The sequence below is a fragment of the Pipistrellus hanaki genome, assembly GCF_964339955.1.
Source record: "Pipistrellus hanaki genome assembly, chromosome: 2".
NCBI classification, from domain to species: domain Eukaryota; kingdom Metazoa; phylum Chordata; class Mammalia; order Chiroptera; family Vespertilionidae; genus Pipistrellus; species Pipistrellus hanaki.
In genome coordinates, this window is record NC_140504.1 from 55,136,153 (window position 1) to 55,161,001 (window position 24,849).

At 42.6% G+C, this 24,849-nt stretch overlaps 1 protein-coding gene across 2 annotated transcripts in view; it reads left to right on the forward strand.

Annotated features, from left to right (window-relative positions):
- The window catches only part of GPR156 (G protein-coupled receptor 156), an 82,864-nt gene that overhangs the window by 47,209 nt on the left and 10,806 nt on the right, over nucleotides 1-24,849 (forward strand). For both annotated transcript variants that reach the window (XM_084871568.1, XM_084871569.1), the window contains exons 4-8: nucleotides 11,020-11,155; nucleotides 11,412-11,522; nucleotides 12,708-12,833; nucleotides 13,791-13,886; nucleotides 17,731-17,967. In XM_084871568.1, coding sequence (XP_084727694.1) covers nucleotides 11,020-11,155; nucleotides 11,412-11,522; nucleotides 12,708-12,833; nucleotides 13,791-13,886; nucleotides 17,731-17,967 — 706 coding nt within the window. The remainder of the gene's footprint in view (nucleotides 1-11,019; nucleotides 11,156-11,411; nucleotides 11,523-12,707; nucleotides 12,834-13,790; nucleotides 13,887-17,730; nucleotides 17,968-24,849) is intronic.

Here is a 24,849-nt window from a genome sequence, read left to right on the forward strand (position 1 = left end):
CACAGCTACGTAACACCCAGTCCCGCATCAGCAACTCCCAGATTCTAGCCCAGCAAGGAATGATTCCAGCAGCTGTAGCTGTTCAGGATTCCTCTCAAGCTCACCAAGGCCCAAAGTTCTGCTGCTGCAAACCCGAGGAAGAGGAAGGATGGAAGAGGGAAAGGAAACCTCCCCAGTCTGGCCGCCAAATCCTTGGTGCCTCAAAGAGATGAATTTACAGAAGGATAATGTCTGCTTCACAGAAGACTCCCTGTGAGTGGGTGTTCTGCGTGGCCGATTGTGCTGGTGCTCCGTGCTCCACTGGAAATCAGGGCATCTGCTCTGCCCTCTGGAAAGTACGAGAAGTCTCCTGCCGGGAATTGCCCAAGGCCCTCTCCCACAGCTCAGGGAGCCGGGAAGTTGGAACCGCTGCTTCATAAATGACAGCACTGCTGACACTCTAGGGTCTGCGTTTACGAGAGAAGAGGACTTTTTTGTTTCTAGTGTTTTTCCTCCCCGGCATTTAAAAACAATTTAAAATAGATTACCATTGCATGAGACATAACAAAAGTACATTTGGAAACTAATTTTTTTATAAAATTGATGTGGAGTGTGGCCATAAAACTCCCAATTAAAGCCACACAGGCTCCTTTCCTACGAAGGGTACGCTTTGGGGCTTTTTCTCCTCTTATTCTCCAGCTTATCTCGAATCTGTCAGTATGTTTTTCACCACTGTCCTAGGCTTGAGCTGGTATAATGAAGAAATGGCATTTGGCATTATACCAAAATCTCCACATTTCAGCTTTACAAATATTTGAAGGATGCATTTTTAAATTTGGTCCGTAGGTCTGTTCATAGTCTAGGAGGGTTATGTATTCTGAAATGTTACACTGGAAGTTCATATGCATATTCACATATAAGCGTCTATAATAAACATACCTTCATATGCATAGGTTTTGTTACACAGCCCAGTGAATACCGAGGAAACAACTGCTTACATTATCTTAAAATGTTGTTTTATTTTGAAAGATGAAAAGACAGAATAAGAAAATTGTCTTTGCCATGAAAAGGTTAGAAACCAGGGAGGTGGTGCCCTCATTAGCTGAGGACAGAAATTATTCTATTTGCCTTCCAGCCTCCAGTTCTTCTTAGCCTGCCAAGCAGGGACTTAGGAGTTGTTTAATTAATGTTTGCCACAAGAAGATAATTAAAGCATGGAGACATTGAGGTCATCTGCTAAATGAGAATTTGAGGTCAGGATGTTTAGCATGTTTTCTTTTGCACTTAAAAGCTAAATATTTTGCTTGATTGATTGGGAAAGAATCCTAATGCATGTCTGGTAACCAGGTCAGTCAGTTGTTCCTGCTTAATGTAGAAAAGCAGAAATGGAAAAAAGCCAGGGACAGGGGGGAAAAAATTTTGCCTCTGGAATAAGTTAAGGGAAGAGCTGGAAGGGACCTAGAATTTCATCAGGTCCAACCACTGCTAAGCACTTAGGCACTGTGCAGGCAGAACGTCTTTGTTCTTTCAGTTCCTTTCCAGCTTCAGCAACTGTGGGCCTGAACTGACAGAAGAGTAGATAAGGAGCTCGCTCTCCTCACGAGTACTTATGACTATGGGAAAGCAGGTGGATTTTAGAGACGCCGGGCCCAGTCAGGACAAGAAGCAGAGCTGAATGGGTAAGCTCTTGAAAAAAAAAAAGATAATTTACTGGCTGCAAGGATGCAAGCAGCAAATCAGTCCAAGATCAGCAGATTTTCTGAAGCCACGGGATGGGATGCAGTTGTTAACCTCTGAGCAGATGTAAGCTGAGAGTCTAATCTGTGTGGTCGTGAAGATGAGGTCTCATCCATCAATTGCTGGATGAGGGCTGTCCTCCTATCACTGGGCCTGCATGGCCCTGGACACATGACGTAAGAGACATGCTGGACAAAAGCATTGCCTGGGGGAATTCTCCCGGAAGAACTCGGCCAATAGAAAGGAATCTTTCAAGTGGCCTGATCTCATTGGAGACAAGTAAATACATATGTGGGTGTGCATTTGTGAAAGCACCCCTCACCCCGCCCCCACGAAGATGCTGCACTTTCCTGGAAACAAAGAAAATGGGAGAGCAGAAGCTCCAGGAGCACAGTGGTCCTTTCTCTCGTTTATTTTTAGACCCGTCAGCGTCATGCTGCTGGGGACTCTAAGGAGGGGCTCACCCAGACGAGGTTCTCAGCGAGGGTTTGGAGTTGGGGGATTTGCCAAGTGGTCAAAATCCAATGACTATGGAAGGCCACCGAACTCAGAGCCCCCAGAATATATCTGGCCCTTTTGTATCCAGTGGGAATTCTCAGCTTTTCCAGGAGGGACCAAAGGGATCCCCCTGAAACTCCCACCAGTACCCCTCTTGTCTTAACACGGAGGCATTGAACCAGCTCTTCGATTTCCCTCTGACTGTCAGGGATCTCTGCTGCTTTACAGCCATTCGCCATCCATCAGAGACCATTGCCAAGGAAAAATGAGATCAGGGAAGAGGATAAACAAAGGAAGAAAAGATCGGCCTTCCATAGCCATTAATGAATTCACTTACTCACTAGCTAATGGTTATGGAATGCTTGCCACTTTCCAAAGACTGTGCTGAAGCCTGAGATACAGAAGAATAAGAAACAGCCTGGATTTTGAGGAATAGAAACTGTTTAGTGGGACAAACATGAAAAGCTGGGGATATAACATGACAATTGTATTGATGCTCATATACCCTGGGGCACCAATCAGACAGATACATGCTCTTATTTCTTTGACTCCAATGACAAGAGTCACTTACAAAGAAAATGTTAAGAAATGTCCCATAGAAAAAATAAAAATATTGACTGATAGCACAATGAACTTGGTTGATTGATGTTGGAGGCCATTAATTTTGGTGACAGCAATCTGCAAGGTTATATAATTTTATCCCCCAGCTGCCTGGAAGTAAAAGCAGACAATGGATTTTCATTTTGATGAGAGTTTTGTGGGACAGGTGCAGCAAAAGGGCTTGTTTGCAGAGGGAACTGGGTGTTGTTGAGAGAACATTTCAGATGACCAACCAGAGGTTAGAAATTGGGAAGAGAAAGAAAGAGGCTTATAGACTGTGAAAAAGCAAAAGAACCAAGGAACTGAAAGTCTACAGGCTGTCAGTGAGAAAGGGTGTTAGAGGTAAGCAAATGAGGAGACTGGGAGATGGTAGATTCATTCATTCATTCATTCATCAAGTATTTATGAGTTCCTTTGATATTTGAGGTAGAGTTCTAGTGCTGGGAGTATATAATGATAAATTCTAATTGGGAGAAGCAATAAACAACAACAATAATAAATATGTAAATTATGTAATAAATTAGAAATTAATAAGTACCAAGGTGGGATGGGAATGGAGAGAACAGAGCAGGATCAGAAGGATTTGGAATTCTGGGCAAAGGGTGTGACTTTATATGGGTTGCCATCGTAGCTTTAGTTGAGATGGTAACATTTGAACAGACATGAAGGGAGAGAGGGACTAAACTATACAGATGTGTGAATTAAAGAGTCCAGGCATGGGGAATAGTCACTTCAAAGCCTTGAAGTGTATGAGTACCTGGTATTTCCAGGAACAATAAGAAAGCCTATGTCGAATGGAGGGGGAAGGGAACAAAGTAGAAAATGAGATAGAGAGCTAATGGGGACCAAATGTGTGAGCCTGTAGACGGGCTTTTCCTTGGAGTGAGATGTAGCCATTGCAGGGTCCTGAGCAAAGTAGTGACATGATCTGATTCACTGCTGTGGCTGCCGTGTTGAAAACAGACATAGGGAGGGTTCAGTATAGAAGCAGGGAGACCAGTTAGGAGGCAATTGCAATAATCCAAATGAGAAATGCAAAGTAAGACTCATCAGGGAGGTGGCAGCAGAGGTGGTGAGAAGTAGTTGGATCCTGGATGTATTTCGGGGATGGAGCTAATAGGATTTCGTGACAGTTTGGATATGATGGTGAGCAAGAGTCAAGGATGACTCCAGGATTTTGGTCCAAGCAAATAGAAAAAAAGGAGTTGCCATTATCTAAACTGGTGAAGAATTTGAGAGAAACAGGTTATGGAGTGGGGGGGACTCAGAGTTGAAATTCAACAAGATATATGCACACCTATGTTTATTGCAGTATTATTTATAATAGCCAAGATATGGAAGCACCCAATGCCATCAGTAGCCAAGTGGATAAAAAAAAATATGTACATATACACAATGAAATATTACTTGGTCATAAAAATGAATGAAATCTTACCTTTTGCAAAAACATGAATGGAGCTAGAGTGTGTTATGCTAAATGAAATAAGTCAGAGAAATACAAATATCATGTGATTTCACTTATATGTGGAAACTAAAGGACAAAATAAATGAACAAACAAAACAGAATCAGACCCATAGATGCAGAGATCAGGCTAATGGTTGTCAGAAGGCGGGGGAGGGGAGAGGAGTTTAAAAAAGGTGAAGAAATTAAGAAGTACAGATTGGTAGAAACAACATAGTCACAGGGACATACAGTAAAATATAGCATAAGAAATAAGTCAATAATATTATAATAACTAAGTATGGTGTCAGGTGGGTACTTGAATTATCAGAGGATCACTTTGTAAATTGTGATAATTGTCTAACCACTATGCTGCACACCTGAAACTAATATAAAATAATATTGAATGTCAACTGTAATTGAAAAATAATTTTTTTAAAGAGTAGGAGTTAAGTTTTGGGTGGATTGTGATCTGAGAGTAGGATATTGATGTTAAAATTTTTGAAGTGGTACCATTCTAAATAATCATAAGACCCAGAGTATGACCTGGGTCTGGGTGTCTGAAAGTGGGATAAGGTGAAGTCATTATGATTAAAGAATTTAGAACTTTGGAGGTTTAAAGGTTAATGAAGTCTCCTAAGATGGCAGTCCAGGCAGGAGAGGAAGGAGCAGAGCCAGGCGATTGTTACCCTTATGATACAAAGTTTTCATACAAATGGCTAGAGGTTACAGAAATTAGTTTGATGTGTACAGAATTTGAATTGGGTTCAGATTTAGAACCTAATAGATGAGAAATAAGCAAGAGAGAAAAATGATCACATTTGCTGAAATGTACCAGACAACATTACGATAAAGCTGTTTAGAACATATCCAGATGAGATATATTTATAATCTCATTGTGGCACAGAAAATAGTGTATTGAAAAAGAAATTCAATAAATCTCCACCACTTATTCTTCTTTGTTTTATTATAATGCATTTTGAAAAGACATTCATATTTAGTTATAGATATGTTTAAAACTCAATGATACCATCTCATGTAGCCTTTTAGAAAGCATGGTCCCGTGACATCTTAGGAAAGTCTTCTAACAGTCACAGTAAGGCAGGAAGTAGCCTTCACCCCATTTTCAGGCCCAGTTTCCAAACTCAGTGCTTACCCATCATTAAAAAGAAACAGTAGCATGACCAATCAGTCCTCCATGATTCTAAGGATAATAAACCTCCAAGTTCGGAAACCAATATTTGATAAAGATTTTCAATTCATCATACCTATAAGCTGATGGATGTCCCTTATGCACCTGAATTCATTATAGACTATTGGGATGATAATCCAGGTTCATACAAATTCTGCAGATGCAGATGAATATTTTTCTCATATGTATTAAAAACTTACTTGAGGTTAAAAAAGTCAAGAAAGTTCTTGCCTCATATTGCCAATCAATAAATGAAGGAAAATTAATGAGATCACTATGTAATCCTTTAAAAAAGAAAACCCACCTTGTTTTTCCGCTGTCACTAACCCAGTGTGGGCTTTATTCTCTTTGTAAACTCAGCACAAGTAAACTAGATGTGACTCGCTCTTTATAATTAAGAATATAATATTTCAATCTTCTTGCTTTGAGGAAATTATGGGTTTGTGGTTGATTAAACTATTCAGCAAATGTAGTTTCACCTTTTGGTTTAAGAGAAAAACATAAATGGCATTGCTGGTTGAATTCCCATCAGAGTAGCAAAGACATTCCCCAGACATACATTGTTCACCTGCTGAATCGGAGATGATTCACTTTTCAGTGTCTTCACAGGTGTTAGCTTGGCCAAACAAAACAGGTAAATCACTTTCCATTCGTTTTTTTTTTTCCTGAGGCAAGTTTCCAGTAAAATTGTTTTTACTATGAAATATACATATGTAAGTTCATGTCATGCATGTTTGAAAAATGAATTTGCATCAACTTATGAGATGTGAAGACTATGCCATTTATATTTTGTCTAAAGAGACAAAATTGGTTCCTCCTAACTAAATCAGGAGGTGGGGAGTTCTAAATGAGGATTTCATGCAGAACTGAACTACACGAAAGGAGATCTGATTGTACCGCAGGGTTCACATAAAAGGGCTCCAGGAAAGAATTCGGAAAGAAACCTACCTATCTTGATCTACACAACACAGATGTGTAGCTGAAAACCCAGAATGTTGCTGATGAGGAGGTCATCGGATGTTTACTGCTCATGCCCAGGAGCTTGTGGGTGGCTACGGGAAAGAATGGCCTTCGTTGCTGGTCTTGTAGGAGCCCACCCAGTGGTAGTGTCACTGCCCAAGCTTCTGACTGCACTGAGTGGCCAGTCCCAGGTCAGCGGTGCTCTCCTCTCTGACTCATTGTCAGCACTGGCCTCTCAGATGTATGATTCTTCTTAACAAATGCTTTGTGGAGCTGCTGGTTAGCATTGTTCTCATTTTGCTAATCAATATTCACCACATATTCCCCCTTCTTGTGGGAACAGATAGAGAAACTAGGGAAGCCGAGACCGGTTTGGCTCAATGGATAGAGCGTCAGCTTGGGGACTGAAGGGACCCGGGTTCGATTCCGGTCAAGGGCATGTACCTTAGTTGCAGGCATATCCCCAGTAGGGGGTGTGCAAGAGGCAGCTGCTCGATGACTCTCTCTCATCGATGTTTCTAATTCTCTATCTCTCTCACTTCCTCTCTGTACAAAATCAATAAAATATATTTTTAAAAATTATTAAAAAAAAAAAAAAGAAACTAGGGAAGATTATACTCTGCGATCCCACTATTTGAAGATGTGGTGACTGAGGATGTTAGGGCGAGATCTTAAATTTTTATAGAGGAGACATAAGGCAAACAATAGGAAAATGTTCTTTTTACACGTAATGCTCTTGTTAAATGATGAATATGGTATTTAAAAAAATATAAGTTTGAAAGTAATGTACAGGAGGTATTAGGATGGGAAAACCAGTGTTACAGAGAGCTAAAGATTACACTAAAAATCTAAAAATAAATATTTTTGCATCACCTTAGAGTTTTCAAAGAGTTTTGCACACGCCTCATTTGATCTCTGCATCACTTGGAGGGTGGATCTGAAAGATGATATTATCTTCATTTCAGTCATGAGGAAACAGGAACCTAGGAGTAGTTGAATGACTTGCCAGAGTCACACAAAGCCAGGATTTCCATTTGTCACACCTGCCTCCGGTTGATCCTAACATGATTGTATCTTAGATAAATGTGGTAGCAGGAATGGAGAGGGAGGGACAATTTGGAGAGATTTTGAAATAACAAGTGAAAAAATTGGCCACTAACAGTGTATCTATCTATAAAAATCTGTCTATATAAAAGACCAATATGCTAAGTGTCTGACCATCCGGGTAATGACATCAAGTAGCAACACCTGGCTTCCTCTCCCTAGCAAGGACTAGCCTCACGTGGAAACACTTTACACTGTAACCAAATGTCTATGAAGCATTTTCCCGTGCCTCATCTCATTTGATCCTCACAGAAGTCCTGGAGTAAGTAGATAGGAGACTCAGTGGAATCCTATTTTATTTTCATTAGCCAGAAAAATGGAAATTTAGAAAGCTTAGAAACTTGACTGGACTGAAAAGAAGAAATGGTGGACCTTGAAAATGACTTTAGGTTTTCTCACTGTGCAGAATACAGTCAAACATTGCTGCAGTTGAATACTTTACCCTTTGTTCTCCCTGCATGATCTACAATAATAATCTGCTTCTGTGTTGATATTTACTGCTGTGTTGCTGAAAATTACCTTAAAGAGAAATTGCGATGTTTCACTGAGCTGGAAAAAGTTTAGCTACATCAGAAAGCAGGTCTAATTAAGCAAGTTTGTTCTATATCTATAAAAGGCTAAGGTTAGACGCACATGCGCGATACATATAAAGCTCTCACTGGCATGAATCAAATGTGTGTATTTCGATCTGTCATTGTCGATTGTGAATTTGGTTGTTTTTGTTGACATTCTGAAGCTGAAAGAAGGCAGTGGTACAGGGAAGTACCAATGGTGATTAAATATGTTCATAATAGTGATCTGGGTGGATATAATTTTCCCCATGCAACCAAAGTTGCCATCATATTCAGAAACAAAGATAGAGGACCTTCTTTTGAAAGGGACTTTTGCTCATTTATTGTAAACAAGATCCCAACAATCCAAATGCCACTAAAATGAAACAAAACAGTATCCTGTTTCCTACATTACAGGCACTGACGTATCATATTCTTTTCCCACATGGTGAAAAAGGCTGGGAAAAGGATATAGCATTAAGACTCAGAGATGACAGTGTAATCGACAATAATACTAGATTCAATGGATGATGCCAAAAAGGAAAATTTTCCCATCGAATTTCTTAAAAGTATTACTCCTTCTGGAATGATGTGTCATAAATTAGAATTGAAAGTAGGTGCAATCATCATGCTACTGAGAAATCTTAAAAGTAAATGAAGTCTTTGTAATGGCACTAGATTTATTATCAAAAGATTGTGACCTGACATAATTGAAGTGGAAGTATTAATAGGATCTGCAGAGGAGAGGTTGTTCTGATTCCAAGAATTGATTTGTCCCTGTCTGACACTGGCCTCAGTGTTAGAATAAGTTTAATCATTTTGTTAGTCATTGTTTTTATATCATGTTTTTGTTGTTTTTATATCATGTCTTTGTTGTTATATCATGTTGTTATTGTTTATTGATTAATCAATTATTATATTATTTTCAAATACATTTTACTAATTTTCTTTCATTTCTGATACTTCTATTATAGAGAAAGGGCAAATAACAGTATTAAGATATTTCTTCTAATTAATTTCCTTTCAATGTGCACAAATCCGTGCACCAGGCCACTAGTAGATGGTAAACAAACAGGAGAAGGAGATGTGATTTTGAGGTTTCTGAAGCCTGGAAGGTGTTGAGATTAATAATATCACCAGCTGGTGTTGGCAGCATGCTTACTACGAGCTAGGTCCTATGCCACACATTTGGCTATATTGCCTCATTGGCTCCTCACAGCTCTGAGGGGAAGGGGTATTATTATTCCTGTTTCATAAGGGGAATACATGAAAGCTGTTTTTGTTTTCAAATGGTGGTGGTGGCGGGGGGGGGGGGGGGGGGGATCAAGGGTTTTATTCCAAGACAAGGGAAAGTTCAACTGGACTCTGGCTTATGGTGACCATGCTTGGAGCCTGCGTCCTGGGGCAGTGCTTTGGTGTTGCTACATGTGTGGACGTAATCATGTTACCAACCACAAAGTAATGAACTGAGCCACAGGTGGTTATAATGTTTGCACATCCAGCACTAGCAAACTGTCTATCTAATGCCTCCTCCATATTTTGCTGCCATTAAAATAGGCTGCACTAAACAGAGAGCTCTGCCTTGGCTTTGGACTTTAAGGTTGTCAACCAGGTAATACAGGCATATAGACAGTAATGCTTTCCTCCTCAAATATTATCAAAAATAAAAAGTATAACTAAGTATAATTATCATATGATTCAATATAAATATTGCATTTATGTAAAATACACTACTTACATTAAAAATCTTAAATACAACTATACATTCCTCCTTAATTGTTACTAGTTACTTTCACTTCTTGTTATCAATAACAAAAACAAACAAACAAAAAGAGCTTAAGCCTGTTTTTTTCCTTAAGCTTAACCAAGTCACACATTTCTACCTTGTCCTGAGCCTCTATTGAGTCTGAGGTTTGTCTGAGACCGCCCTCTTATCTTTGAATTGCTCTGTGACCGTACTTAAAACCCCTCAAGAAAAGACCCCTGCCATTTTCCCTGCTTTCAATCCCTGATTCCTCATTCCCTCTTGGTCAGGTAGAGACAGGAAAACAGTTTATTTATCAAATAAAGAAATAGCGTATGAAAAAAAAAAAAAATCCCAAGCCTTTTTTCCAAATAGCAGTTTACAGCTCATTTCTTTTCTTTTTTTAATTTTATTGATTTTTTATAGAGAGGAAGGGAGAGGGACAGAGAACTAGAAACATCGATGAGAGAGAATCATCGACCAGCTGCCTCCTGAACACCCCCCACTGGGGATGTGCCCGCAACCAAGGTACATGCCCTTGATCAGAATCAAACCTGGGATCTTTTAGTCTGCAGACCAACGCTCTATCCATTGAGCCAAACCGGTTTCAGCAACAGCTCGTTTCTAAAGGTTTTCTACTGTGTCTCTTTAGGTATCTATCTGCTAGATTATTCACTAATCTAGCATGCAGCAGTCTCTTAGTAACCATAAACTTCATGGAAAACACCTAACTCTTTTAGAACTTGGCCTTCTCTTGAAAGAGTTGGAGTTACACAAGCAAGAAGTGCCAGAATTTAGATCTCTTTTATTTTATTTTATTTTTAAAATATATTTTATTGATTTTTTACAGAGAGGAAGAGAGAGGGATAGAGAGTTAGAAACATCGATGAGAAGGAATCATTGATCAGCTGCCTCTTGCACACCCCCTACTGGGGATGTGCCCGCAACCAAGGTACATGCCCTTGACCGGAATCAAACCAGGGACCTTTCAGTCCACAGGCCAATGCTCTATCCACTGAGCCAAACCGGTTTCGGCTAGATCTCTTTTAAAATAAATAAATTATAGCGATATTTTAGATGGCTACCAAGTGGTTTCTTGCCATTTTTCCCTTCCCTCTGAGGCTGCACCGGAGATGATGCTGGTGAGGAAGCTGTGTCCTCTCCCAGCGAAGGGGTCATGACTGTGGGCATCTTTTATCCTGACTCCCTCCAGGATTGTGAAGATGTCCAGTCCGAATCTGAACATTGTGACCTTACTGGGCAGTTGTCTGACTTACAGCAGTGCTTACCTCTTCGGGCTACAAGGTCGAGATGCTTCCGTGGGAAGCTCAATGGAAACTCTCATTCAGGTAGGTGAAGCCTTAGTGTTTGTTTTAAATTTAACACCAACGTTTTCATAGGTTTTTAATCAGCTTACTCCTGTTGGTGGTGGTTATTTGTGCCTTTGATGTGGGCACTGTCGGAGGCAATCCCTGGAATGCTGAGTCAGTGAGGCCCACTTTCTGTCCCATGCCCTCTGTGGGCCGAGGCTTTGCCGACCAGAATGTGTGGAGAATGACAATGGTTTCTCTCATGCCTCTTGTCCCCGTCCCTTTCCACCTGTAGGTAAGACTGTCCATGCTGTGCATTGGGACCTCCCTTGTGTTCGGACCCATTCTGGGGAAGAGCTGGCGACTCTACAAGGTTTTTACCCAGAGGGTTCCGGACAAGAGAGTGGTGAGTAGCAAGTACACAGTGTTTGACTGCAGATGGCAGCTTCCCTGTGGATTGAAAGCTAGAGAAACTTTGCCAGATTACAGGCCTGGCCCTTTTACAATAGTCTGAAGTTCCCACCCTCACTCCAAACCTTGGAGTCGTGTGGCCTCCTAAGTCCCCAAGCCTGGAGCTTTGACTCTCCTTGTAGGGGTATTCTTTTGATATTGTTTTCCTTTTTTCTGAAGGATCTCTAACATTCTGATGCAAGTGTGCTAGTGCTGAATTTTTTCAGCTTTTGTTTATCTGAAAAGGTTTTTATTCCATCTTTGTTTTGGAAAGATATTTTTTGTTGGATGTAGAATTCTAGTTCGAGGTTTTACTTTTTACTCTTAGTTTTTTCTCCTGTGTCTTCTCACTTGCCTTCTACCTGATGAGATATTTGGTCTTCCTTATCTTTGTTTCTCTATATATAATGTATCTTTGTTCACTGGTTGCTTTAAAGATTTACTCTGTATCATTGGTTTTGAGCAGCTTGATTAAGCAACCGACTGTTTTTATCTTACAAACACCAGGAATCATGTAACTGGATGTGCTTTCTTCTTTCCTTCGGTTGACAAAAACTCAGTCCCACATTTCTGCCCCAATTCATGAATGTTATGTACACTACTCACCTGAGTTTTTATCATAATTCTTTCTCATTTTCTCTTTTTTTAATGTGTTTCAATTTGTTTATCCTGTTGCAAGTTATATATTTTCTTAATTTTATTTTTGTAGTTACAAAAAGACTTTTTTGTGTATGAAGTCAAGTGATTCATATAAGTATAAAGAAAGTGTTAGCAGCCCCTCAGCTCTCAATCCCATCCACCAGGTTAATGGTTTTGATAGTTTTATGTGAAAACTCCCACATCTATCTGCTCATATACACATATCTAGAAATAATGGAGTATTTACTTTATAGAACCCTTGAATCTTTTGTGGGAAAAGCCAGGATCTGGGAAATACAAACAAATGGAAAAGTTTAATGGTGATGATGATACAGATACAGAAATCATTGTACATATTTCATATCTGTTCCACCTTTGATGGCTGGATTTGAAGCTTTTTGGGAGAACTAACCCTGGAGTCTATAGCTCAGAGCATGTAGGACACTCTAGCCCCTGTGTAGCCAGTGAGCTAAGGAAAATTATGAACTTGACTCCTTTTCAGATCATCAAAGACCTGCAGCTCCTGGGGCTGGTGGCAGCCCTGGTGATCGCTGATGTGATCCTGCTCGTGACGTGGGTTTTGACTGATCCCATCCAATGCCTCCAGATTCTTGGTGTCAGTATGACGGTGAGGGGCCCAATTCCTGGAGAACTCACTTCCTGAACTGGGGGGACTGGCTTCTGTGGGCACATAGGGGTCCTTCTCTGTGTGGGCATCCTCCCAACAAGAAGATAAGTGACACAAAGAGGAGGGAGAGTGAGGAGCTGTGGCTGCTGTGAATGCCTTGCCCCTTGTCTGCAAGGTGTGCTCCCACTCCCGCCACTCCTCCTGCCCCAGAAGTCCTCCACCTGCATCCACTAAGATGTCAACACACTGGGATCTGCCTGGCGGTTATCTCTGCTTCCACATTATCAATAACGAGCACTCTGAGCAACAGGAAGTTGCCTTCCCCTAATGGTTGGGAAGTAAAAGTCGGAATTTGAGATTGTCTTTGTAGCCAGTCAACCCTGGTTCAAATCCTAGCTCTACTACTTTCTAGCCAGGTGGCCTTGGGAAAGTCATTTAACATCTCTGAGTCTCTATTCCCCCAAAGTAAAATGGAGATAATAATGCTTCCTGTTTCTTAGGCCTTTGGTGATACGTAAGTAAAGGAGTGCAGGTAAAGGACTCGATTGTGCCTGGTACATAGTATTCAATTAATAGGAAATCCTATGGTCCCAGCCTCACAGGAGCTGAGGAATACAGTGGAATCTTGACATTGCAGATTTAATAGTTAAGGTTCTAGCTGTTAATAAATGGTAGGAATTTATAATCCTGTTGGCACACTGATGTGAATCATTACGGTAGCAAAGCACACAACAGAGGGTAAGCCCTGCTGCCACCAAACATCCAACTTTATTGTCTTTTCCTCCAATTAATAGTCACTCTCGTTTATCTAATGGAGTCAACTAAATCGTATAGCTTTTACACATTATGGGGGGAAATAGATGCTGTACAGGAGTTCACACTCCAGACCTTCCCGGGGATCTGCCGCGTGTTCCCGGGCATTGTGGGTGCCCTCCGTACTGACTGTGTCCCTCTTAGGTGACAGGGAGAGAAGTGGCCTGCTCGCTGACCAGCACACACTTCTGCGCTTCCCGCTACTCTGATGTCTGGATTGTTCTTGTTTTGGGATGCAAGGTTGGTATCCACATCTTCTTGGGGCACAGTCTGTCTGTCACCAACAAAATGGACAGACATGAAGAAGGAATTGATGAAGTGATTCCTGCAAAGAATCTTGAAATCGGGAAGACCTCTGTGGATACATAACTCTCAAAGCCATGACCCTTATTATTTCTTTGCATTTGGGAGGGGGCGTGTGTGTCACTTTTTCCTTATTTTGTTCTCCGCACATCATGTGGAATTCACCTACTGTTTCTCCCATTTCTTGGCTTGGTTTTAATTTTATTTGTAAATATCAGTTTTCTTCCCAAATCCCTGCAAGGAAGACTGTGCCCAGGTATCTTGCTGCCATTCACCCACCTCACTCTGTCACTCTGGCTGGAAGCCGGGCTGGCTCTCAGACAGATGACAATGTCCTGGGTGTCCTTTGAGTGATTCCAGCTGCCTCAAGTGTCTCCTGCCCTGAGGGAGGTCCCTAGAATCACCTGTCCTGTTAGCTGGGTTTCAGCTTGTAGGGACAGGGAATCTGGCTGTTGGGGGGATAGGCAGGCCTGTTTTAATGAGTTGGGTGAGCCCTGTGTGGCAGGACCCTGTCTGTCAGATTATCAGGGCAAAAAGGCCTGGTTGACTGATTCCTGGCAGAATGGGAGTTTTTCTCCAAAGGTAAACTTTCACATGGGTGCTTTAGAGAAATAGGCCTGGGGATGGGCAGGAATGGGACAGGGAAATGTTGTTTTTTAATTATGTGCATATATTACTACTCTGATTGAAATATTTTCAAAAGAAAATACTAGGAAGTGAACAGCTAGCTCTTTTCTGGTTTCTTGCTAATGGTTAAGAAAATGAACTTCAGAACATGACAGAGCAGGGTTTGAATTCTGACTCAGCCACTTCCTCGCTGACCCTGCACCTCATTGAACCTCTCTGAACCTTAGTTCCCTTACATCGAATGGGGTTGATGATAACATGCACTCAGAACTGTTGTGAGTTTCAAAGGAGTTAATGCATGGCGAGAGTTTTCAACCACTCCTGCCCCATAGTAAGAGCTCAGTAAATTTTAGTTATTGTTATTAACCTTCTACTGCTCCCCTAGACAGTTATGAAAATCACAGCACCACCGCTCTCCACCTCCCCGCACCCCGTCTTCCCCCCCCTCCCCCCCCCCCCGCCTTCCTCAAGCCCTGGAGAAGAGCATGTCCTCCCGACAGACTGTGCCTCACTTTGCGACTCAACTTGATTTATTTTCTCCATTGCCTTGTATATAAATCCCATTTCTATTTCATTTCACTGTAATATCTTTCTGAAGGACAAAGAACAAAAAGGGGGGAAAGAGTGCTGAGCATCAGGAAACTGACTGGGCCAGATGCCCATGGGCTCCCTGGTCCATGAGCAGTCCCTGGGGAAGACCCAAATCTCTGCATAAAGTTCCAGGAGCCCCCACCCGCACCTGTCTACTGCCCACTGCTCCACACTTGTCAGCAGTGAAGGCAAATGACCTACAAGTATATGTGATTCATTTAAGCACGAGTCATGGATGTAGACTGTATTAATACCTAGTTCCCAGTGCAAGGATTGTAATGCAATCAAATTTTGTTGTTGTTAATCCTCACCCGAGGATATTTTTTCCATTGCTTTTAGAAAGAGTGGGAGAGAGGGGGGGCAGGGATGGGGAGAAAAACACACACAGAGAGAAATATGGATGTGAGAGAAACACATTGATTGGTTGCCTCCTACACGACTCCTGCATGATTCCTGACCAGGGCTGGGTATCAAACAGCAACCCAGGTATGTGCCCTTGACGAAGAATCAAACACCACCTCCGCCACCTAAACCCCCTCTGTGTGCACAGGGCCCACGCTCTAACCACTGATCACATCAGCCAGGGCTGAAATTTTTAAGTAGAATCAGATTTCAACATTTTAAAAACAAAGAGTTACTTTTATTTGCCTTCGATTAAATTACTCATAATCCAACTCTGACAAATGTCACCTAATGGCATCAGTTACCCAAAAGTCAGGCCCCTCTGGCCTCCTGACTAGTGTACCTTCTAACCATTGAAGGTCTCAGGATGGCACGTCAGGCCTCACTTGGGACACTGGACATGGGGGCACCCAGAAGGCATCTCTGCCATGCTAGTTCTTTACTCTAGGCCAGTGGTCAGCAAACTGCGGCTTGAGAGCCACATGCGGCTCTTTGGCCCCTTGAGTGTGGCTCTTCCACAAAATACCACGTGCGGGCAGTCACTTACAGTGCGATTGAAACTTCGTGGCCCATGCACATAAGTCAGTTTTCGACCTGGGCGAGTCTATTTTGAAGAAGTGGCGTTAGAACACTCGAGGGGCCAAGAGCTGCATGTGGCTCATGAGCCTCGGTTTGCCGACCACTGCTCTAGGCTGTCAGGCCTCCCAAAAATCATCACCAGGGCTGTACCTGCAGGTGGAGCTAGTGAGGTGAGGGCATTTTGGGTCACTGGCAGGTGCCCTGCTGATGCCTGATCTTATATTCATTGTTAGTTCTTCCTCTGAGTCTCCTAGTTCTCACCTCACCTCATCCCTCTGGCATTGTCAGGTTCAGTTATAAAACACGGACATTTGTGTCTTGCCTTCAATCTCCCTAGCAGTTCAAGCTCCTTGAAAGGACCATGGCTTAGGCCTCTCTTTGTAGCTCTGGTTCCTGCCCTACACCTAGCATGACATTTCATACACAGGTGAACTTACGTTGCATCTATATGTTATGTATTGTTGATTAAAGTTTTGATTTCTGTTTAAATGCAGCTCCTTCCAAGAGAGACAGCACTTTAAGGTGCTGTGGGTCGTTTTCTTCTTAGCACAAATGAGAACTTTGAGAGCAGGTTTATATTCACAGGAAAGAGGAAAGAACAGGGCCCTGGGTTCCTGGAGGTGGGGGCCGGGAATGTCACAAAGGGGTGAAGGGTATAGACGGAGCCTTTGCTGCCTGTGCCCGCCCCACAGGCTCCGCGAGGTCCCAGCCTGCCTTTGTCCTCCTGTTCCCACTCTTCATCCCCCATAAACACCCCCTGGCACAGAGCCTCTGCCAGCCTGGAGAGGTCTTTTGTGCAAATTAGAAAGGGCTCCCTTCCAGGCAGATGCAATCCTGCAGGTGCAGGGCTTGGCAAGCAGATGGTGCCCTCGGGGAAATTAGAAAAAAGAAAAAAAAGAGCCCCTTCCTCAGGGCATTGCTCCTGCCGCTGCACATGGCTGGGCGGACAGACACTGGGGTATTTCAGCTTCCATGTGCCCTCAGCTCCACGCAGTGCAAAACCACAAAGTGTATGTGGCAGCCCTCACCACCAGCAGCACGATGCGCCTGCTGCCCTTTCTGCAGGGCTCCTGCCCGCCTATGCCATCTGGTCCTGTGCCCCTGTCCCAGCAGAGTCCTGCCTAGCTGACCTCTGACAAACCAATTCTCAGGGCAGGAGAGGAAAATCACATTGATTAAGCACCTACTAGGTGCCAGAGGCACCCTAAAGGTCCTCTCGCGTCAGAGTAAACCCTCGTAGCAATCCTTTCAGGTGGGTATTATTAGCCTTATTTTGTTTTTTATTATTTTTTAATATATATTTTATTGATTTTTTACAGAGAGGAAGAGAGAGGGATAGAGAGTTAGAAACATCAATGAGAGAGAATCATCGATCAGCTGCCTCTTGCACACCCCCCTCTGGGGATGTGCCCGCAACCAAGGTACATGCCCTTTACCGGAATCGAACCTGGGACCCTTCAGTCCACAGGCCGACGCTCTATCCACTGAGCCAAACCGGTTTCAGCATTATTAGCCTTATTTTAAATGCTCCCAGCCCTCCTGCTCTTTAACCCCAGGCCTCCGGTTCTCCCTCCGCATCCAGGGGCTGCTGCTGCTGTACGGAGCCTACCTGGCTGGCCTGACGGACCACGTCAGCTCTCCTCCTGTGAATCAGTCTTTAACCATCATGGTTGGGGTCAACCTTGTGGTGCTGACTGCCGGGCTCCTTCTCGTGGTCACCAGATACCTGCACTCCTGGCCCAACCTGGTCTTTGGCCTCACATCCGGGGGAATCTTTGTTTGCACAACCACCATCAACTGCTTCATCTTCGTTCCCCAGGTATGTTCCAAGGAGAAGCTGGCAGGGCCGGTCCTCCAGAGCACTGGCTGGGCATGGTTACGTGCTCACTGTGTTTTCTCTCCAGGCTTCTGGGTAACATTTATTGGAGAGTCAGAAGGAAGGTGGGTTCCTGGTGAGCTGGCTCCTTCTGTTCTTCCCTCCTCACTCTCCCGAAGGTAGACAGTTCGGCTCCCCGTCAGCAAAGAGGGCAGCCCAAAGTGGCTGGGTGCAGCAGTCCCACATTTCCACCCCTGGCACTGACTGGCAGACCTGCTTTGCCACCCATCCTCCAGTCTGTTTCCCTCCTCCTCAGTCCCTTCCTCGTCTTGATAATGTCATTTTTTCCCTAGCCTGGGAGTCAGGAGCCTTTATTTTCCGTTTAGGTTGCAGATTCACAGGGAAAACTCATTTGGAACTCTATGCAATTTTAAATGCTTTTCATTTCTTTTCATTAGAGGAAACTATAAAGCATTTTTCTTCTTTTTACAATAAGGAGAAATAAAAACTCAATAAACATGTGTTTCATGTTATAGGAATTTAAAAAAAAAATCAAACAAAGGAGGAAGATAGCAGCAGAAATGTCCAGACAGCAAAGGGGAAAGAGGGGATCTGGAGGGAAAGGGAAAGGAATCATAGTCTCTGGAAGGAAGAGATATGAAATTATTCAGATTGGCCCCAAGGCTATCCCTGAGCCACACACATCTGAGTTCTTGAACTTGACATTAGGCATTTTTCCTGTTTCCCTTCTGGTTCTCTTTTTGTTCCCCCAATGCCTCCCTCATCCCACTACCCCCTCAGCACCCCATCTGGTTCCGAATGCAGCTTCCAGTTGACTATGAATGACTTTCCCATGGGACACTAACCGATAAAATCACGGATGGAGGGTCACAGGGTATTTATAAAAGGGAAGCGTGGACTTCAGGGCATGAAGGTTTGGCATAGGCATTTCTCTTCTGCCTTTTCACAAGTTCTCATAAAAATACTCAAAAGAATAAACAAATATGGAAATATCTGTATCAGTGGCACTAAAAATCAAGGATGAGTATTGCCTCTATGCCAGAAACTAGAGGAATTTTTGCTGAATCTTAATGTTATAAGACCTGGATTAATGGAAGCCATTGAGAGTTGAGTGTGATTGGTCTGGAATGTAGCAGAAGAGGGCTTTGAAAAGCAAGGACTGCTCCTCTCTGGGAGATGGGGAAAAGGGCGTGGGGAGGGGCCTTGGGGAAGCCCACCTTTTAGCCCTGTAGCCAGCATTGTTGATTGGTAACCCATCCACCTGTTGCCAAACCCTTCCTTCCTTGCTCACCTCTACTATATAGTCTGAAAGAGCTAAACACTTGCTTTTTCAGCTTCTTTTATAGCTTGGGCTGCCCATGTGACACAGTTGTTGTTTTTTAAATTTTTTTTTTATTTCAGAGAAAGGAAGGGAGAGGGAGAGAGGAGAGAGAGAGAGAGAGAGAGAGAGAGAGAGAGAGAGAGAGAGAGAGAGAGAGAGAGAGAGAAACATCAATGATGAGAGAAAATCAATTGCCTGCCTCCTGCACACCCTCTATTGGGGATTGAGCCTGCAACCTGGGCAATATGCCCTGACCAAGAATCAAACCATGACCTCTTGGTTTATGGGTTGATGGTCAACTACTGAGCTACATCAGCCAGGCTATGTGACACAGTTTTGAAAGCTAAACGTTTTCTGAGAGGCTTCTGAGAAAGTTTCTGCTTTGCTAAAAGTGCTAGGGGTGTGGCTGGCTTTATCTCCTGTACCTTCTTTCGCCTTGAATGTTTGCTGTGCCTGGAGCTATGGCAGGCATCTTGTGACAATGAAGGAAAGGCCAAGAAATGCCTTTAATATACCAGGAAACTATAGTTCTTCCCATGTAAAACTACATTCAGAGGGAAAGGACCTACGAAGAGATTCTGCAGTTCATAAGAAGAGATGCACACATTTGGACAAGCTATCTTCCTTTGAAGGAAAATAGAAGTTTTTAAAAGACAGCAAATTTGTTTTGTCAATAGGATTTAAAGGATATTGCCTGTCTTCAACCAAAGCAAACAATCATGAGAAGAGCATAATCTTAGATCATGAAATATTAAGTAAGGATGAAAAACGTTGTGTTAAATTCAAAACCCCAGTAGAAACACTGAATAGGCAATTGGACATAGCGAAATACTGAATTAATGAACTAATTTAAAGCCACAGAACATAAGGAGACAGTTAAAAAATGAGAGACTAGGGCCCGGCGGGTGTGGCTCAGTGGTTGAGCATCAATCTATGAACCAGGAGGTCATGGTTTGATTCTAAGTCAGGGCACATGCTCGGGTTGCAAGCTCAGTCCCCAGTGGGGATGCTGTAAGGCAGCCAGTCAATGATTCTCTCTCATCATTGATGTTTCTATTTATTTCTTTCTATCCCTTCCTCTCTGAAATAAATTTTAAAAATATATTTTTAAATGAGAGACTAAATCAAATATGGAGACCTTATCAAGGGATACAATTTAGAGCTAATAGGAATCTCTGAAAGATAAAAAATAATTTGGGGCAGAAGTAATCACCAAGGAACTATTAGAGGAAGTCTTCCTGGCCTAAATAAAACAAGACCTCTATCTGAAAATTGAGTGAATCAGCAACCTCCATGATGTGGCTCCACTTATACCTCCTCTCTGAGTACTCGCATCTGTCCCTTGGGCATCCCAGCTCTCAGACATGAGGCTTCCACCTAGCACCTAGGACAGTAGTGATATCTAGGTACACTCCCATCTACACACATAGACATAAAAACGCAGAATGAAGTTAACCTTGAAATCTGGCTTCCAGGTTTGAATAACTACAAGCATTAGATTTCTAAAGTGAGAGTGGCAATGGAATTATTATGGGATACAGGAACAGGATGGATGGACAGTGTTGGCCTTTCTCTTGCCTTCTCTCTGTTTCCCATTTTTTCCACCTAGCTGTTTTAAAAATCACTTTCTCTTATTTTACCTTTCCTTTTCTATTTTCTCTCTCATGCCTTTCTCCTCTTGAACTGACCATGATCCAAAACTTAAATATATATATATATATATATATATATATATATATATATATATACATATATATATATATATATACACACACACACACACACACACACACACACACACACTCTAGAAGCCTGGTGCACAAATTCGTGCACTGATGGGGCCCAGATAGCCCACCCCAATGAAGGCCGATTGGGGGCGGGCCAGCTGGTGGGAGGGGCCATACCAGTCCAGTCATTCTGCTGTTTGGTTGATTTGCATTTAAAAAAAATCTTTAATGTTCAAATTATTATAGTTGTCCTCTTTTTTTCACCCCATAGCTCCCCTCCACCTGGTTCCTACCACACCCCACCCTATGCCCTTACCCCCCTCTCCCACTGTCCTTCTCCATAGGTATATGATTTTTGTCCAGTCTCTTCCTGCACCCCCCTTACCCCTTTCCCCCCAAGGATTGTCAGTCCACTCCCTTTCTATATCCCTGATTCTATTAAATTCACCAGATTATTTTGTTCATCAGATTTTTTATTCACTTGATTTTTAGATTCACTTGTTGATAGATATGTATTTGTTGTTCATAATTTTTATCTTTACCTTTTTCTTCTTCTTCCTCTTCTTAAAGAATATCTTTCAGCATTTCATATAATACTGGTTTGGTGGTGATGAACTCCTTTAGCTTTTTCTTATCTGTGAAGCTCTTTATCTGACCTTCAATTCTGAATGATAGCTTTGCTGGGTAGCATAATCTTGCTTGTAGGTTCTTGCTATTCATCATTTTGAATATTTCTTGCCACTTCCTTCTGGCCTGCATAGTTTCTGTTGAGAATTCAGCTGACAGTCATGTGGGTGCTCCTTTGTAGGTAATTAACTGTTTTTCTCTTGCTGCTTTTAAGATTCTCTCTTTGTCTTTTGCTCTTGGAATTTTAATGATGATGTGTCTTGGTGTGGTCCTCTTTGGATTCCTTTTGTTTGGGGTTCTGTGTGCTTCCTGGACTTGTAAGTCTATTTCTTTCACCAGGTGGCAGAAGTTTTCTGTCATTATTTCTTCAAATAGGTTTTCAGTATCTTGCTTGCTCTCTCTCTCTTCTGGCACACTCATAATTCAAATGTTGATATGCTTGAAGTTGTCCCAGAGGTTCCTTACACTATCTTCATATTTTTGGATTCTTTTTTATTTTTGCTTTTACAGTTGGGTGTTTTTTGCTTCTTTGTATTTCAGATCTTTGGCTTGAATCTTGGGATCCTCTAGTCTGCTGTTGGATCTCTGTATATTATTCTTTATTTCAGTCAGTGTATGCTTAATTTCTAGTTAGTCCTTTTTCATATCCTCAAGGGTCTCACTAAATTTATGGGCCTTTTCTAGAAAATTCTTGAAAAACCTTATATCCGTGGTTTTGGACTCTATAGCCAATTGTTTGTTTTCCTCTCTTTCTTTCATTTGTGACCTGTTTCTTTGTCTCCACATTTTGACTGCTTCCCTGAGTTTTTAGAGTGGCTTTGTGTGCTATATGTCCTATAAGGCCCAGTGGCTCACCTCCCCAGTTAACTGAGGTGGACATTCTTGGTGCACCCCTTTGTGGGCTGTGTTTTTCAGTCTTTTTGTAGTTAAGTCTTTTTTAAAAAATATATTTTGTTGATTTTTCACAGAGAGGAAGGGAAAGGAATAGATAGCAAGAAACATTGATGAGAGAGAATCATCGACCAGTTGCCTCCTGCACACCCCCCACCAGGGATGTGCCCGTAACCAATGTACATGCCCTTGACCGGAATGGAACCTGGGACCTTTCAATCTGTAGACTGATGCTCTATCCACTGAGCCAAACTGGTTTCAGCTATAGTTAAGTCTTGATTCTTGTTGGTATCACTGGGAGGAATTGAACTCCAGGCCAATTGGCTGTGAGGATCAGCTGTGTCTATGATGGGAGAACTTCTGTGCTGGAGACACCCTTATGAGGCAAGACTTGCTTCAGTGGGGTATGGGTGCTCACTGAGTCTGCCCCTTGAGTGTGTTGCTTATAGATGTGAAGAGTTATAATCTAGTATGGTCTCACACTGATCACTGGGTACACTGGCTCTTGGATCTCCAAGGAGGTGCTAATTTAGCCTCTGCCTGAAGCCACCCAGCAGGAACTACAGAGAGATCTGTAGATTTCTCTTCCTTGTTTGGGTTTTGGAGGTGCCCAGATGAGGCCCAGCTGTGAAGCAATGCAATCTGCTGTGGGGCTTTGGGCCCTCTTTTGGATGTTCTGAGTCTCTCTGACTCAGCTGCAGTTTGATAGGTAAGTTTAGATTTCAAAGGACCAGCCTATTCATATGCAAAAGCCTCTATGCACAGCTTTGATGGGGCAGAATCTCAGGGCGGAGTAAACAGCAATGGCTTCCCGTCAGCCCTACCCTAAGAGGCCTTCAGGTCTCAGTGTCCCTTGGTAATCGCTGCAAGCACCTCTGAGAGAAAGCAGCTCTTAAGTCCTGCCCCCTATCAGACAGTCCAGTTTCTGCCCATATCAGTCTGGGTCCCTATAGTCTCTCCCTGAACTTGGAATTCAGAGCAGTCAGGAGCTTGTGTCTCCCTCTGGTTTGAAAAAGCCAACCACGCATGTACTCAGTTGCCAGTCTTCTCCATGCACATGCATGTGCGTGTGCCTTCCACAGCTCCTGTATCAGTATGTGTTTCTTTTTCCTTCTAGTTGTAGAATTTCAACTCAGCCAGTCTTTCTGTGGTTCTGGATGATGTCCGTTTGTCTTTTTGTTTTGTTTTGTCTTTTAGTTGTAGTTTTGAAGTTGTACAAGGCAGCAAGTTCATGTGTTTACCTGTGTTGCCATCTTGGTTTCTCCAGTTGACTTGCATATTACCCTTTTATTATATAGGAGATATAGATAGATATAGATATAGATATAGATATAGATATAGATATAGATATAGATAGTCCATTATATTTTAGGTTTAAGAAGTAAATTCTTTTTTTTTTAATCTAAAAGTAACTAGAAAGTTTGTCTGTTTTTTTGTGCGCCCTTTAATTGACTTTGCCCTCTGGCTCAGTGGCCTTTGGTAGAAGAAAGTCTCTCTGTGAGAGCTGCACTATGCATTCCCAGGAGAGAAAAACAGCTGAGCAAAGTTGGAAAAGTATCTGAGGAGAGCTACATGGGGAAAGAAGAGAGCAAGAAGAGGGCACTTCCTCCTGCCATTGAGCCTTCAGACTGGACAGCGTGGGAGGGGTTTATGAAAATAAAGGCACAGATGCCTCAAGGGCAGTTAGGTGGCTCCAGAGAGCTGAGTGAAATGGCACAAGTGGACCAAGTAGCATTCTACACAGGTCCTCAGGAAATGCCTGAGTGTTTTTGCCAGACACTGAGGTCATCACCAGCCATGAGCAAGCCTCTGCTTTTGTTGATGGTATCCTGCATGTGAGCCATATCCACACACATCTTCTCCTTCCCTTCCTCCACCTCTGAGAGAAAGATAGGTCCTGAGATAGGACATTGTTTTCTCCTCTAATCCCCCAAAGTGTTTCATCTGCTCCTCCATGTAAGTACTTAGTACTTCCTACTCTGCCTTAGAGTTATCTGCGTATGTCTCAGTGCCCCTACTAGATAGGTGAGGGGTTTTGTTTTTTTGGTTTTTTTTAAAGGAAAACTATTTGTTCATTTATTCATCCATACATTTATTAATTGCTGGGAACATGCAGTTCCACACATGCCCCCATCTCTGAGTGTAGCTGGGAGTAGACATTAAAGGAATTATAATGCATGTTTTAAGTGTGTGGGGAAGGCAAGTTACAGGATGCCGAGGAAGGGGTGCCCCAGCCTGTCTAGGAACTCCATAACACCTTCTCAGAAAATGGGCCCGGTCTTGAAGGATAAGCAAGAT